This window comes from Otolemur garnettii, unplaced genomic scaffold (genome assembly GCF_000181295.1).
Source record: "Otolemur garnettii isolate 467f Iridium unplaced genomic scaffold, OtoGar3 scaffold00024, whole genome shotgun sequence".
NCBI classification, from domain to species: Eukaryota; Metazoa; Chordata; class Mammalia; order Primates; family Galagidae; genus Otolemur; species Otolemur garnettii.
This window is the reverse complement of record NW_003852419.1, coordinates 18,462,865-18,479,620: the sequence shown is the minus strand read 5'-3', so window position 1 is coordinate 18,479,620 and position 16,756 is coordinate 18,462,865. Positions and strand designations below refer to the sequence as shown.

Here is a 16,756-nt window from a genome sequence, read left to right as displayed (position 1 = left end):
GCTACTTACATCATCTGTGAACACTTTCACAAATTGTTAGTCTTATTTTTGGCTTAGACTTATATTTACCTGGTTTGATGGCTGCTAGGTATTCTTGAATGCATTATCCTGAGCTTTCCTAACACAGACTGTTACTTGAAAGCCATCCTCTTTGTACATGTTAGTTAGTTAATAGTAGTTTTGATTTATGTAGTATCCATTCATATTTTTCATGATTTCCTTCAGCTATCTGCAGTTAAGAAGACTGATATAAATCTCTGTGGTTTTGAATAATTTTGACTTGTTGTGGCTATCCTATAATCCCATCACTTTTGGAGGCCAAGGCAGGAGGAGGATGACTTGAGGGCAGGAGTTCAAGACATTCTGGGCAAGACTTCATCTCTACAGAAAATTTTTTTTTTGGCCGGGACTGGGGTTGAACCTGCCACCACAGGCACTGCCCTACAGAAATATTTTTTTAAAAAATTAGCATAGTGTGGTGGTGCAGCCTGGAGTCCAGCTACTTGGGAGTCCGAGGTAGAAGGCTCACTTGAGCCTAGGAGCTAGAGATTGCGGTGAGCTATGGTTGCACCACTGTAGTCCAGCTTGGGCAACAGAGCAAGACTCCTTGTTTCTTCAGAAAAATGATAATTTTAATTATGTCTTTTATGTTATATGAGTCTACAAAAGAATAATTCTAATTGTACCTAGAATACTTTTATGGTATCTTCCTACTACTATATTTTCTAGTAGACACAGGTTTTTAAAAATTTTTTTGTCCTTTTTTTTTCAGTATATTGTGTTAAGTTTCAGTTTAGTAATTTCAGACAACTAGATTTAACTTAAGATGTAGTCATGCTGTAATTATGAGATAGTACTACTTAAGTAGATATTAATACTAATGCTGTTCATCACCTTTTAGAAGGTTATATTTCCTTATATTTCCCTGCCCAAATTTGTGAGTTTTCACTCACCACCTTTTCTGTAGTTTTTAGTGAAAACATCTCTTTGTCATCTCACAGTTAACATCATAAAATTGAGTAAGAACTTAGGTTAGGATGTCTTCTAAATATTCCAGGATTACACAAAAGTAGTGGCTTTATTAATGTTAGCTGAAAGCATCGTACTAATTATGTGTGGGTTTTATTCATTTGTATTATGTATTAGGGACTTGAGTTTTTCTTCCTATGTAGTCAGCACTTTTTAGGTAAACATCGTATATACATTGTTAGCTGCTTTAGTAATAAGTATGTTTTAGGTCCAATACAGACATATTTCATTAAGACAAATTTCAAAGCTTTTCTCACTTTTTATTATTATTTAACAGCTAAATAATAGAGATTGCCTTTTTAATACTTTATAAGAAACTAAAAACTTTGGTATTATATGATTTTGAGGTTTGATACTTCAGTCTGATCAAGTACATAGCTTTACAGTACAATTTAGAGATAATCATATTTTTCTTTCTTAGCTGTGTGGAATGGACCAATTTTGGGGCATTGCTTTAAGAGCACAATCTGGTGATGTCAGTCGTGCAGCTATCCAGTATATTAACTCTTATTATATTAATGGTGAGTTATTTAAAATATTACCTAATAAGTATCAATAATTTTTTATGTGAGGATATTTTGTTAAACTATAGTTTATTTTATTTGTTACAGCTTAACAAGAAGGTTAATATACTTACCTAAATATTTGCCTTTCAGGTAAAACAGGTTTGGAGAAGGAGCAAGAATTTATTAGTAAGTGCATGGAGAGTCTTATGATAGCTTCTAGCAGTCTTGAGCAGGAATCACACGCAAGTCTCACTGTTATAGAAAGAGGACTCCTTATGCTGAAGACACATCTGGAAGCATTTAGGAGAAGGTAATTTTTTTATATCACACAGTTATAATGAATTTCATTCTTTTTATTGCTGACATATCTAAAAGCATTTTTAAAATTAAACTAAGGTTTTTGTTAGGTAGGTTTTTACCCAAAGTGAATATTCAGTGGTAGAAGTAATTTTTATTCAGAATATGTACTATTTCACTGTGAAATAGGCAATCTAGGTTCCTGATAAATGTTGCCCACCTTTAAAAATTGTAAGAGTCTAAGGTAGCAAATATGCATGAATGAGAGCCTCTAGACATAATTCCATCTTAAAGTATTAATTATGATACTAAAGGCATTATATCACTACTAAAAACGTTTCACTGAAACTCTTACCAAGAACATCAAATAATCTCTCATAGTTGAATCAAGTTGAGTCATTTGTTTCATTTGCTGTTTTTTTTTTCTTCCTGGACTAGGAGACAGTATTTTAATTTTGAATTTCCATTTACCATGGAAACATGACCAAAAATTCTGTTAATGAATATCTGTATAATTAATTTAGACATAACCTGTGTAATACAGAAATAAAGCAAATTAACATTTATGAATATATCGACTGAAATGAAAGGTGAGTAGGTAGTTTTAATTAAGAAATTTTGTTTATTAAAAATAACTATGAGCAAATGTAAAAATGCTAAGAACTGTGTTGAAAAAAATTGTTAAATGAATAACTTTCAACTTCAGGTCTTAGTTTGGTATTTAAAAGTCATACAAGTGATAATTATTGACATTTTATTTCAAATATCAGGAAGTACTAAATAAGGATAGGATAGTCTACACAAGGCATCCTCAAACTATGGCCCACGGGCCACATGCAACCCACCTAGGACATTTATCCAGCCCACCGGGTGTTTTTGCCATTGCTGCCTGTCCTGCTTAGCAGCCAACTCGTCCCAGGACCTGCAGTCTGGCCCTCCAGTGGTTTGAGGGACAGTGAACTGGCCCCCTGTTTAAAAAGTTTGAGAACCCCTGGTCTACACAGTCCTTATAAAGAGCATAATTTTGTGATTTGATACATTTGAACAAGACAGATTCTTTATTTTGATTATGATTGCACTTTTTGGAAATTCTTGGGTTTTTAATGAATATGTAAGGGAACTTCTGACTTTTTTGCATAGAAAGGTCATATTGCCTTATTACTTTTACCATGTTAAAAAATGAAACAAAAAATAAAATGTGGGCTTGGCGCCTGTGGCTCAAGTGGCTAAGGCACCAGCCACATACACCTGAACTGGCAGGTTCAAATCCAGCCTGGGCCTGCCAAGCAACAATGACAGCTACAAGCAAAAAATAGCTGGGCATTGTGGCGGGTGCCTGTAGTCCCAGCTAAAAGGTACTTGGGAGGCAGAGGCAGGAGACTCCCTTGAGCCCAGGAGTTGGAGGTTGCTGTGGGCTGTGATGCCATGGCACTCTACCCAGGATGACAGCTTGAGGCTCTATCTCAAAAAAAAAAAAAAAAAAAAAAAATTGAATGTGTGTCTTACTCAATAAAAATTTAATACACATTCATAAAATTCAGATATTCCAGTGAAATACTGTATAGAAAATAAGTCTCCTGTAACTGTTCTTTTCCTCTCAGAAGTAGTTACTGATAAGGATACCTATCCTTCCAATTTATTTTTTTTATGCTGTAGGATCTACAAACACCAAACCCAAAGACTTGTTGGTTTAAGCCCTCAGTTGTTGCACAACTTACCAGTTTTTTGAAAAAGAAATAACTTATTGAAAAGGTCTTTAAACATACATTAGTTTCCAATAGTTCATTAATGCTTTTTAAGTTTAATAAACTTAGGTCTAAAAATTCCTTCTTATGTGTACAAATTTCATTCTATTGCCATAAAAAAAATTGTCATGTCTTTTGTATAAACTTTTACATTTGTTCATTTTTATGTAGGAAGTTGATATTAAGGAATTCATGTAAATGTGCATTTTGTGAGTGACTAGAAGAGAAAGGAAACATAAAATTGGATATTCAAAAAACTAGGCAGTAGTTTTTTAAAAATTAGGTATTTTCATACAAATTTTTGTCCAGTTATTGTATAATATCAAATACTTAAATGTGTCTAATGCTACTTCTGTTTTTAAATTACTTATCTTTTATAGACTGAAAATAAAAGATAATTGTGTTTGTGTATTTCTTGTATTAAGAGAATATATAATGAGGCCTTCGAGGGGGTTGGTTTTGGAAAAGAGATGAATTTGAAATCTTAAATAGTAGTTCTCAAGTAATTACTTTATTTTTCAAGAGACAATAGGTCATGTCTGTAGACATTTTTGGTTGTCATAGCGCTGTGGGTTTGGGGTACTTTTGGCACCTAGTGGATGCTGTTGAACATCATATAGTGTGTGCGATACAGCCTCCTCCACCGTTACTTCACTGCCTCCTGATGAGAGCATGTCCAAAGTGCCATGGTTGAGAAGTTCTGCTTAAAATATGTAACAGAAAATGTTGTAAGATTACTCTTTTGTTCAGTCATAGAACCTGGACATTGGGTCACTTCTAGGAAATAAGTTCATTTCCTTGCTTTCTGTCCTTCTATTGTAGATTGCTGATTAGTTTTAGACATTTATAGTTTTTTCTTAACTAAAGTCAGATACCCTGGATCCTGTCTTCTACAACTGAAAATAAGTCAGAAATTGACAAGTGTTTAGTTACTGTTGCGCTAAATGCCTATTTTCTTGGAAATATAAGTCTTTGGGCTTGGCATCTATAAGCACAGTGGTTATGGCGCCGGCCATAGACACTGAGAGTGGTGGGTTTGAACCTGGCCTATGCCAGCTAAACAACAATGACAACTGCAACAAAAAATAGTTGGGTGTTGTGGTGGGTGCCTGTAGTCCTAGCTACTTGAGAGGCTGATATAAGAGAATCTCTTAAGCCTAAGAGTTTGAGGTTGCTGTGGGCTATGATGCTACGACCTCTACCAAGGGCGACCCAGTGAGACTCTTGTCTCAAAAAAAAAAAGAAAGAAAGAAAAAGAAATACAAGTCTTTGTAATTCACTTTATAATTTTAGTTGTCCTGAAGTCAAATCTCACAGTTCTACTAGGCTGGTTAACACATTAACTAGAATATATTTCTCTATCTGAAAAGTATTTAATATGCTTTTTATTATGAATATAGAATCACAGCTTGCTGTTTTATTTTCTAGAATTATTTGCTGTTTTGAATTCTTCATTCCCATTCATTACATTTAAAATACTATTCTTTATGAGATTTTTTTCCCCTCAATAATTTCTCTTTATGGGTGTTTTATTAGGAGAGCTTTGCTATTTTTATGCATTTAAGTTTGATTCAGTATGATGACTCGAAACTTAAATTTATTGCTGTAGAATAAATTGGAATGTGCTAGAAATTCTTGTGAACTTTTTTTTTTTAGCTTGTTAAATGTTAAAAACTTCTCTATTCTTAACATTATTTAAAATGTTAACTTTTTCTGTGTGTTGTTTTTGTTGTGTTCTAGGTTTGCTTATCATCTAAGACAGTGGCAAATCGAAGGTACTGGTATTAGTAGTCATTTGAAAGCTCTGAGTGACAAACAGTCTCTGCCGCTAAGGGTTGTATGTCAGCCAGCTGGACTTCCTGACAAGGTAGTTACCTAGTTTTAATTTTGAAATTGATAACATTTCCCAGTTCAAATATCTGTTCTTTTTGTATTTTTAAATTGGTTGCATCTCATATTTCAGATGACTATTGAAATGTATCCTAGTGACCAGGTAGCAGATCTTAGGGCTGAAGTAACTCATTGGTATGAAAATTTACAGAAAGAACAAATAAATCAACAAGCTCAGCTTCAGGAGTTTGGTCAAAGCAGCCGAAAAGGAGAGTTTCCTGGTAAGTCCTACAGTTCAAATTATTATTATTATTATTATTTAAGATTCTAAAGTGTATCATCTGTCTTAGTTCTTCTTGTGCTGGTGAATACCAGAAGACAACAGACTGGATACCTTAAAAAGAACAGAGATTTATTTCTCACAATTTTGAAAGCTGGGAATTCCAGAATCAAGGCTCCATCCAGTGTCTACTGAGATCTGCTCTCTGCTTTTAATACAGGACCTTGAATGCCCCATCCTCACATGACAGAAGGTGAAGGGCAACAAGGAATGAATTCTGTCAAACCCTTCTGTAGTGGCATGAATTCATTCATAAGGGCAGGGGCCGGCTTCATGACCTCAAAACTGCCTACAAGGCTTCACCTCTGTGAAGCAACTTGGGGGTTAAGTTTCAGCATGAATTTTTGGAGCAGACAAAAACATTTAAACCCTACCGGAAACTTTGAACCTTTACTTTAAAGGTCCACTAACCATGTTCTTGGCTCCCTGTACCCTCTCCTCAGTGCCATTGATTCCTAGATAAGAAATTCCTGAGAGCCACTTTAGATGTTATTTGCAAACATTTTTCATTTGTTTCTCAAAAAATTCTATTCAGACTTTTGATATGACCATCAAAAAACATTTTAATGTTTATTTTATAAGTAGTTTGGGAATATAAATTTTATGTTTTCATATACTATTTCTTATCCAATTTTGCCCAATAAATTCTTTTTACCATTTTGATATATTTCATTTTTGTTTCTCTGAGCATATGAAAATAATACCCCCTAAAATCCCAGCTGTGGTTTTATTTCTCCTTCCCTATAAAAGATATTTTTTAGGTAGGCTTAAAATAAATATATTTGATTCCACTGTGACTGTTATTACTCACGAATTTTTAGTGTCTTTTCTTGGTACATAAAGTAGAAGCTAATCAGAGAAACAACCCTGAAAGAAACATTGTGAAAGCTTTTACTTTTTACTTATAATAAGAGTCCGAAAGAAAAACAGACTGAATATATATTCAGAAAAATGATCTCAAAATTTAAAAAAAAATTTTTTTTTTTTTTTGAGACAGAGTCTCACTTTGTCACCCTCGTACACTGCTGTGCCATCACAGCTCATAGCTACCTCAAACTCTTAGGCTTAAGCAATTCTCGTACCTCTGCCTCCCAAGTAGCCATCAAAAAACATTTGCCTATAGTCCCCACCACAATGCCCAGCTATTTTTTAGAGACAGGGTTTCACTCTTGCTCAGTCTGGTCTGGAACTCATGAGTTTAGGCAATCCACCTGTCTCGGCCTCCCTTAGTGCTGGGATTACAGACGTGAGCCATTGCACCTAGCCTGATCTTAAATGTTTTAAAAACTATTTAGGACCCTCATGTGTACCAAGTGATAATTTTTAGGAATCTTTTAGTAAGGAGTCCAAGATTTGACTACAGTCTGCTTCCACTGAAATCATATGTATCTTCTAAAAATATCAGATCTTAATACATTTTTAAAAAATAGTATTTTGGGTACAAAACAATAAAGAAAAATCTCCCTCCTAAGGGTGACTCAAAAGAAAAATGGTATGCCACCATCTCTCAGCCAACCATTTTTCTTCTCTAAAGGCACACATTTTGCTGATTTCTTCTATATTCTTAAAGAGATAACAATATATATTTCAAATACAAATGGTAAAATTCTGTTTATACTTTTGTACTCTTGTAGTGCTTAAGAACATTCTATATTCTACTAATAAAGAATGTTACCTCATTCTTTTTGAGATCCACATAGTCCCCTCTATGATAATACCATGGTTTATCTGTTCTATATTGATGGACATTTAGGTTGTTTTCATTGTTTTGCAATTATAAACAATACTATAGAGAATATCTTTGTATGTACATTACTTCATATATGTTGGATAAGTACCAATGTATATGAAATTTCTGGGTCAAAGGGTATTTATCTGTTTTCATTCTAAAATGTGTTACACTTAGAGAAGAGGATATGAAATAAAATAAAAATCTGTGTACCTACCACTAAGATTAAGAACTGCAGCATTTGTATAAGCTACTTGTGTGTCCCTGCCTAACAACATCCTTTCTACTCACCTTAACACTTACTGTTTGGATGTATTTTGGTATTCTTCACAGTTTTAACCTCTAGTGTATGTGTTCCTACACTATGTAATTTTGTGAAACAGATTAGCAAGCATGTGCCTAGTAGATCAAAGAAAAAGGACCATATGGCCACTATTAGAAGATTTATCTCTAAACCTTCCCTATATTTATAAATCCTCATCTGAGGACATCAATGGGAAATTGATCAATCATATGTCTCAGAACAGTCAAAACAATGTGTTAGTAATGTTCATGTAGTGCTGGAATAGGCAACAGAAATAGTTACAGAGTTTCTTTTATATTTCTCTAATCTTTTTGTGATCTACATTAAGTCTCAAGAATAGATCAGAGCAGAATTTCATCTGTAAGATGAAAGGACTGTTCTGTAATGCTTGAAGCAGTAGAACATGGCAGTGAGAGCAGGAACAACATAGCACTATGTGAAAGCAGTCTAGGTATAGATAAAAATCTTGGCCAGGCTCATTGTTCATTCTTTCTTAGGAGAAGATGGTACAGTGGCCACAAGGAGCTTAGTCACATGATGACCCTCAGTAATGCTTTTATTTAAAACCACACTGATCTTACAGATTGCCTTCCAAGTCTGGTTCACAGCAGTGATCGTGGGATACATTTTATTATCCTTCTGGTGTTTCTCTTTAGCTCTCTCCTGATTTGGATATTCTTTTATATTTCCAGTATCCATACCCTTCTTGTTATTGATCTACCTTTTTTGCTTTTTGTTTTCTTAACTTTTCTCTGGAATATAATAGAGTCCAGAAGCTGCTTTTGAGAATGTTCAATGGGATAAGGTTTTTGATTCCTTGAATGATTAAAAATCTCTCTTCATGTTTTCATACCTAAATGATTAGACTGAGTATGGAATTCTAGGTTAGAAATAATTTTGTTTCAGAATTTTAGAGGTACTTCTTCATTGTGTTTCTTGCTTCCATTTAAGACTCTTGAGAATTCTGAAACCTTTGTGATTTCTGATATTTTTTATATGTGATCATTTTTGTTTTATAAAAATTAATCTTGTCCTTGACACTAATGTTCTGGGCCTGAGTAAGGGCCTATTTTCAGTGATTTTAGTGGGCATGTTAGTATTCAGGTGTTTAATATTGGGCCCTTTTAGTTTTGTAACTTTATATCTTTTTTTTTTTTTTTTTTGGCTGGGGCTGGTTTTGAACCTATCACCTCCACTATATAGAGCCAGCACCCTACTCCTTTGAGCCACAGGTGTTGCCCATAACTTTATATCTTTTAAGTTTTGAGAAACTTTCTTGATTTGGTCCATAAATTTTTTCTGTTTTGTCATTTCTTTCTAGAACATGTCTATTATCTAGATGTTTCATTTCTAGGACTCTTCCTAATTCTCTTTCTCACTTTTTTGTTTGTTTGTTTTTTACTTTTAACTCAGAGTCCTAAGAGGTATTTTTGTTTTTATTTTATAGTCTTTCCATTTAGTTTAGTTTTTTTTTTTTTTTTGCAGTTTTTGACCGGGGCTGGGTTTGAACCCAACGCCTCCAGTATATGGGGACGGCACCCTACTCCTTTCAGCCACAGGGCACTGCCCTTTCCATTTAGTTTTTCATTTCTTCTCTCATGCTTTTAATGTCTGAGAGTTCTTTTTCTCTGAAAGATACCAGATTTTAGAGTTGAAATTGCTTTTTAAGGTGTTAGTGTTTTTTTCTTAATTGTTGAATCTTGCTTTTTGGGTGGGGACCAACTAATATATCTGCATTTGAGAATGTTAAGTCATTTGCATATAATATAATTGTTTTCTGTTTGTCCAATCTCTTCCTTTTTCTTTTTTAGCACGTATTTGCCACTTGGGGCATTCATAATTTTCATGTGTGGATCTCAGTTTCTATTTGGTTTCATTTTATTGTCTTTCTAGTTAACTTCCTTTAAAACTTTGTGCTACAGGTCTTCTATTAACTACTTTTCTCAGGCTTTTGTCTGTCTGGAAAGAGTATAGAAAAAAATATTTATTTTGCTATCATTTTTGAAGGCTGTTTTCCCTCGACATAGAATTCATGAGTTTTTCTTTTTTTCTGTTTCTTTAAGGACTTCATAGATGTTTGTTATCATTTGGATTGCCATGTTTACAATTTAGAGTATCTGGTTTTCCACTATGTCACCCTTGGTGGAGTGCCATGGCGTTACAGCTCCCAGCAACCTCAGACCCTTGGGTAACTGATGTTCTTGCCTTAGCCTCCCAAGTAGCTGGGACTACAGGCACCTGCCACAGCGCCTGGCTATTTCCTTATTGCAATTTAGTTTGGGCCCTTTTAGCTGGCCTGGGCCGGGCTTAAACCTGCCAGCCCCAGTGCATGTGGCTGGCGACATAGCCACTGTGCTACAGGCACCGAGCCTAAAGATTTTTCTTTAACATTGATTTTCAGAGTTGAATTGTAGATGTGCCTTATCCTTTCTTTGTGTAATGAAGTCTGGATTTGGCTGAGCTTCCTGGGTCCGTGGAAAAGCTAACAATTTCATCATTTTTTTTTTCTTTTCCTTATTTTCTTAGCCTATAATTAAATGTTTCTAGGCTATTCATATCTCATAGATTACTGAGGCATTCCCTTCCTCTCTCACTCCCTTCTTTTTTTTGTTGGTGGGGGTTGGGTGTTGATTTTTCTCTTGTGCCAAATCAATATGAAACAGATTATAAATTATGAGTTTGCCCTTGACTTGAACTTATCTTTTTTGAGGATTACTAGTCACTACAAATTCATTTGAGTTCCATCTTGCAAATTATGTTGGTATGATTTTCTACCTTTGTTTTCTCTTGTTTATGTCTGTAAAAATTTTTAAATGTGTTTCTTTGTAGCTTTTAAGGGTAAAAATTAGATGGGTAATATTTATAATCCAAGAGCTTTTAAGATTTATTTTCTTTTGTTGTTTTGAAACATTTATACATTAAGATTTTAATTTTTTAAAAGGTAGGAATTCTTTCTAGAACTGTTACGGAATCAGTAATTTTTTTTTTTTTTAATAGTTTGTGGTTCATTGAGTGTACAAAGAATTAGGTTACACTGGTTGCATTTGTTAGGTAAAGTACCTCTTATAATTGTGTCCCACCCCCAAGAGGTGTGCCATACACTGTGACCTCCCCTTCATCCCTCATTTCACCTATCCCCCCATATTAGATCATCTACTGTCTTCATATTAGAATTGAGTACATTGGATTCTTCTCCATTTTTTGCGATGGTTTATTAAGAAGAATGCGTTCCAACTCAATCCAGGTTAATACAAAAGATGTAAAGTCTCCATCTTTTGTAATGGCTGAATAGTATTCTATGGTATACATATATTACGGCTTATTAATCCATTCCTGGATTGGTGGGCATTTAGGTTGTTTTCACATTTTGATGAACAACAAAATGAACAACAACAAAAAGGTTGTATCAGTTTGCAGTCCTACCAGCACTGTAAAAGTGTTCCCTTCTCTCCACATCCATGCCAGCATCTGCAGCATTGAGACTTTGTGATCTGGGCCATTCTCGCTGGGGTTAGGTGATATTTCAGGGTGGCTTTGATTTGCATTTCTCTGATGATTAGGGATGATGAGAATTTTTTCATATGTTTGTTGGCCATTCATCTGTCATCCTTAGAGAAGGTTCTATTCATGTCTCTTGCCCAGTGATATATGGGATTATTGGGTCTTTTTTTATTGATTATTTTTTGAGTTCTCTGTAGATTCTAGTTATCCAGCTTTTGTCCTATTCATAAAATGCAAATATCTTTTCCCTTTCTGAAGGTTGTCTGTTTGCTTTAGTTGTTGTTTCCTTAGCTATACAGAAACTTTTCAGTTTAATTAAATCCTATTTATTTTTACTGTTGCAATTGCCACAGTAAAATCTTTGGTAAAATCTTTTACCAAACCTATATCTTCAAGTGTTTGCCCTACACTTTCTTCTAGGATTTTTATTGTTTCATGCCTTGGATTTAAGTCTTATCCATCTTGACTCAATTTTTGTAAGTGGTGAGAGGTGTAGGTCCAGTTTCAGTCTTTTACATGTGGTTGTCCAGTTCTCCCAGCACCATTAATTGAATAGGGATTGTTTTCCCCAGAGTATGTTCTTGTTTGGTTTATCAAAGATCAGGTGGTTGTACAATGTTGGTTTCATCCCATGGTTTTTTTTTGGTTTCAAATGTCAATGTCTTCTATTTTTATGCCAATACAATACTGTTTTGATCACTATGGCCTTGTAGTATAGCCTGAAGTCTGGTAGGGTGATGTCCCAGGCTGTATTTCTATTACTAAGAATTGCCTCAGCTCTACAGGGTTTTTTCTGGTTCCATACAAAATGAAAAATTTTTTTTCCTATCTTGAAAGAATGATATTGGTATTTTAGTGGGGATTGCATTGAATCTGTAGATTGCTTTGGGAACCATAGACATTTTAGCACTGTTTATTCTTGCTAGCCATGAACATAGTTATGTTCTTCCATTTGTTAATATCTTCTGCTATTTCTTTTCTTAGGGTTTTGTAATTTTCCTTGTAGAGGTCCTTCACCTCTTCTGTTAGGTGTATTCCTAGATATTTCATTTTTTTTCAAGCTACTGTGAAGGGAATTACATCCTTAATTAGCTTCTCATCTTAGCTGTTATTGGCATATACAAAGGCTACTGATTTGTGGACATTGGTTTTATATCCTGAGACATTACTGTTATTTATTGATCACTTCCAGTCTTGTGGTTGAGTCTTTGGTGTTCTCTTAAGTATAAGATCATATCATTGGCAAAGAGCAAGACTTTGACCTCTTCTGCCCTCGTTTGAATGCCTTTTATTTCTTTCTCTTGCTTGATTATATTGGTTAGAACTATAGTAATGGCAATAGCAGACAACCTTGTCTGTTTCCAGTTCTAAGGGAAAAGCTTTCAGTTTTACTCCATTGACAATATTAGCTGTGGGTTTCTCGTGGATGGCTCCGATAAGATTCAGAAATATGCCACTTATGCCTATATTCTTAGGTGTTTTAATTACAAAATGATGCAGAATTTTATTGAAATTTTTTTTTTTTTTTGCATCTGTTGAGAGGGTCATGTGGTCTTTGTTCTGCTTCTGTTAATATGGTGAATTACATTTATGGACTTGTATCTGTTAAACTAGCCTTGCATCCCTGTAACATGTTGTTATTGTCTGTCCAGAGTGGCATAACAAAATGCCATAAACTGAGTAGCTTATAAATAACAGAGATTTATTTCCCATAGTCTGGAGGCTCAAAAATCTAAGATTAAGGTGCCAGCAGATTCAGTATGTAGTGACAGCCTGCTTTTTTATAGATGGTGCCTTCTTCCTCTGTCTTCACATGGTAGAAAGGGTAGGCAAGCTCTTTTGCTCCTCTTTTGTAATGGTACCAATCCCAGTGATCAGGGCTCTGCCCTCTTGATCTACTAACTTTTGAAAGGCTTCACTTAAAAATACCATCATTTTGGTGGTTAGGATTTAATATGCAGATTTTGGGGTACATTAATATTCAGACCATAGTATATGTCATATACATAAGCTATAGGCCTATCTCGCATAAAATAGAGGCCAAAATTCTGAATAACTTACTAGATAGCATCTCAGTTCTCCTTTCAAATAATCATGCATGCTTAATTAGAGTACCTAGCAAATGAGAAAGGCAAACACTATATTATCTTGGCAATCTCTGTCATGAAGATGGGTGTTTTATCTTCGTATTGCAGAGGCTAATAACTATATTGTATTTAATTATTTCAGTAAGTTAAACATTTAATAAAAAAATCTACCAGTTACATAAAGTTTAATGCAGAGTTTATTGTCCATTCAGTAGCCAAAGTTTTTCTTAACATGAACACTCTGGCTTTATAAGCATTCATATTTCTTCTAGTTTTGTATTGTATAAAATGATTTGAATAAAACAAATGAAGTATAAATATATAAATACTGGAATAGAGTAACTCAATTAGTGGGTAATATGAATAGGACATTAAAGAAGTCAAGTGCAGGGAAGAAGGGCGGGGGGGAAGGGTGTGCCCCCCCCATGGGTGCACTGTTGGGGGGTGTGGCACACCTCTTGGAGGCAGGACACTACCTAAAAAATGCGAACATTGTAACCTAATTCTTTGTACCCTCAAATTAACCTGAAACAATAAAAAAGAATTTAAAAAGAAGTTAAGTTCACAATAGCAATTTTAAAATGTTAGGATAATCTTCATGTGAAGTCTTGAGAATAAGACTTTTTGAGATAAATGAACAGCTGAATAAATTGAGATACCTCGCATGCCTGTACTAAATGTTGTAGAGATGTCAAGGAGATTTATTTTTAATGGGTTCTACCTAAAAACCCAGTGTAATTTTTGTGTAAAGTTTGATAAAATTACTCTGAAGTTGTATGAATAAACTAAGAGCGGTATTAGGTGTTGGGGGGGGGAAACTTCAAAGAATAATGGAGGAATTTCTATACTAGCTATTAAAGATTTAAACTACAGTGAACATGATTTTGGTGGAGGAATAGTTAGATAAATACTATAAAGTGGATAACTGAGAAATAATCACATACTAACTTATGACTTTTTCAATTTGGATGTGTTTGAGAAAGGATTTAGCCAGGTAACTAAAGAGTAGTTAGTGGAGTAGGAGAAATGGTGTGGGAAATGAACCTGAAGGTGTAGACAGCAAAAGGTACTCTACACATTCTATTAATAGAATTAAAGTGCTTCAATCTATTCAGTTCACTGAATTTTAGATTGGGAGAGTTGTAGCTGATTTTTTCCATGTCAATTTTTTGTTGTTTTACACTATAGTATGTGTTTTATTTTGTTAGATAATAACAAGGGGAAAAGGACTCAGTGGTTCTTAATACTTTCTAGTTTCTTATAAACTAAGGCATTTAAAAATCTGAATCCTCTGCATGTATTGCTGGGAGAAAGGGAGTAAATGCAGCAGTATGTTCTAGGAAAGCTCCTTTTTTTTTGAAACGGTGTACAGGCATTCTCACTCATGTGTGTTCTCTATCTCTGTCTCTCTGGTCCAAGCAAGAGTATAATCATTGTTAACCTTAACTCCCTGTACTGCAACTTTGCAAACTTGGACTCCTGTTCTCAAACAATTCTTCTGCATCAGCCTTTCTAGTCTATGATGCTAATTTTTAAAGTTTTATAGAAATGAGGTTTTGCTTTATTGCTCAAGATGGTCTCAAACTCCTACCTTCAAGTGATCCTCCTGCCTCAGCCTCCCAAAGTGCTGGGATTGCAGGTGCAAGCTACCATGCCTGGCCTCCTATAGCATTTTAAACTTATGTTTTATATTGCTAAGCGAGTGGGAATTGATGGTAGAGTCTAATGCTAAGAGAGATCTTCTGTCTTGTAATTTTTACTACTTAAGACAACAGAAAATATGCAGGATGCATACTTAGTACTGTCTTCACTTCTCTCAAGAATTATATTTAAACTTGGCTCAGCGCCTGTGGCTCAAGCGGCTAAGGCACCAGCCACATACACCTAAGGTGGCGGGTTCGAATCCCCAGCCCAGGCCCGCCAAACAACAATGATGGCTGCAACCAAAAAATGGCCAGGCGTTGTGGCGGGCGCCTGTAGTCCCAGCTACTTGGGAGGCTGAGGCAGGAGACTCGCTTGAGCCCAGGAGTTGGAGGTTGCTGTGAGCGTGATGCCATGGCACTCTGCCCAGGGGGATAGCTTGAGGCTCTGTCTCAAAAAAAAAAAAAAAAAAAAAAAGAATTATATTTAAACTTAACATATAGTGGACTTAATTGCTATACCAATATATTCTTGTTAGCAAATAAGTTAATTCTTTTAAAAAAGTTCACTTTAATTTTCTACTTATTTCAAGGAGGCCTCATGGGACCTGTGAGGATGATTTCTTCTGGACACGAGTTAACAACAGATTATGACGAAAAAGCACTTCATGAGCTTGGTTTTAAGGATATGCAGGTAAGTATATAAAGCATGGTTTGAGTTGTAATTATCTATTGACTATTATGGGCGATAGTTGAATAGTCAAAGGTCTAGTGAAAAATAGCTCTTTATTTTCTTACGTTGAAATTTTAGATTATTTTAGACTTACTATGTTATCAAACCCAAAACTTCTATGTGTAAATTTTTTGTTTATTTTTTCTATTTCTTCTCTTTTTATAGATGGTATTTGTATCTTTGGGTGCACCAAGAAGAGAACGGAAAGGGGAAGGTGTTCAGCTGCCTGCATCTTGCCTACCACCTCCTCAGAAGGACAACATTCCAATGCTTTTGCTTTTACAAGAACCTCATTTAACTACTCTTTTTGATTTATTAGAGATGCTTGCATCATTTAAACCACCCTCAGGAAAAGTGGCAGTGGATGATAGTGAGGTGACTATGTTAGGTTTCATTTTCACAAGTCTTATTTTGTCTTTTTGGTGAGAGGATATAATAATTATAATAAAATTACAGATTATAAAATACCATAAAATAATAGAATTAAATTTTCTCAGTAATCTTTTAAAAGCAATAAAATTTAGGGATCTATTCATTTATTCATTAACTGAATATCTTATGTGATCCAGGCATACTGTTTTAATCAAAGTAATGTTTTCTAAGAGTAATTAAATGAGGCATAATTTTAGCCTTCACTGAGTCCAGGGAGGGAGTCAGATAATTGACATGCCAGACATAAATAGTTTAAGGTAACTAATATGTAAATGAATTTCAGGTACTAAAACTGAAATATGACATTTTTGATGAAACATGAAATCCATTTTTTAGATGGATGTAGACCCATTTATTTGTATATTATTTATTCTGGAATGGTTTCTGTGGGGAGAAACTCCACTTTCTGAGTGGAGTCTATAATCAGACCTGGAAAGATAAAAAGACAGGTAAATGAGGAGGGTGAAGAATTATCTGGATAAAGTATTCTAATTCTGAAGCCCTAGATGTAATTTGTTAGGCAGGTCTAGGAATTGTTAGAGAGCTAGTAGGTAGAAAATGCAGAGGGGTAGGCTTGGTGCCT

At 34.7% G+C, this 16,756-nt stretch overlaps 1 protein-coding gene across 4 annotated transcripts in view; it reads left to right on the top strand.

The window, feature by feature from the left end:
• USP34 (ubiquitin specific peptidase 34) overlaps nt 1–16,756 on the top strand; it is a 255,697-nt gene that overhangs the window by 125,269 nt on the left and 113,672 nt on the right. For all 4 annotated transcript variants that reach the window (XM_023512071.1, XM_012804030.2, XM_023512069.1 and 1 more), the window contains 6 exons: nt 1,451–1,550; nt 1,686–1,845; nt 5,318–5,444; nt 5,541–5,688; nt 15,602–15,702; nt 15,907–16,116. In XM_023512071.1, coding sequence (XP_023367839.1) covers nt 1,451–1,550; nt 1,686–1,845; nt 5,318–5,444; nt 5,541–5,688; nt 15,602–15,702; nt 15,907–16,116 — 846 coding nt within the window. The remainder of the gene's footprint in view (nt 1–1,450; nt 1,551–1,685; nt 1,846–5,317; nt 5,445–5,540; nt 5,689–15,601; nt 15,703–15,906; nt 16,117–16,756) is intronic.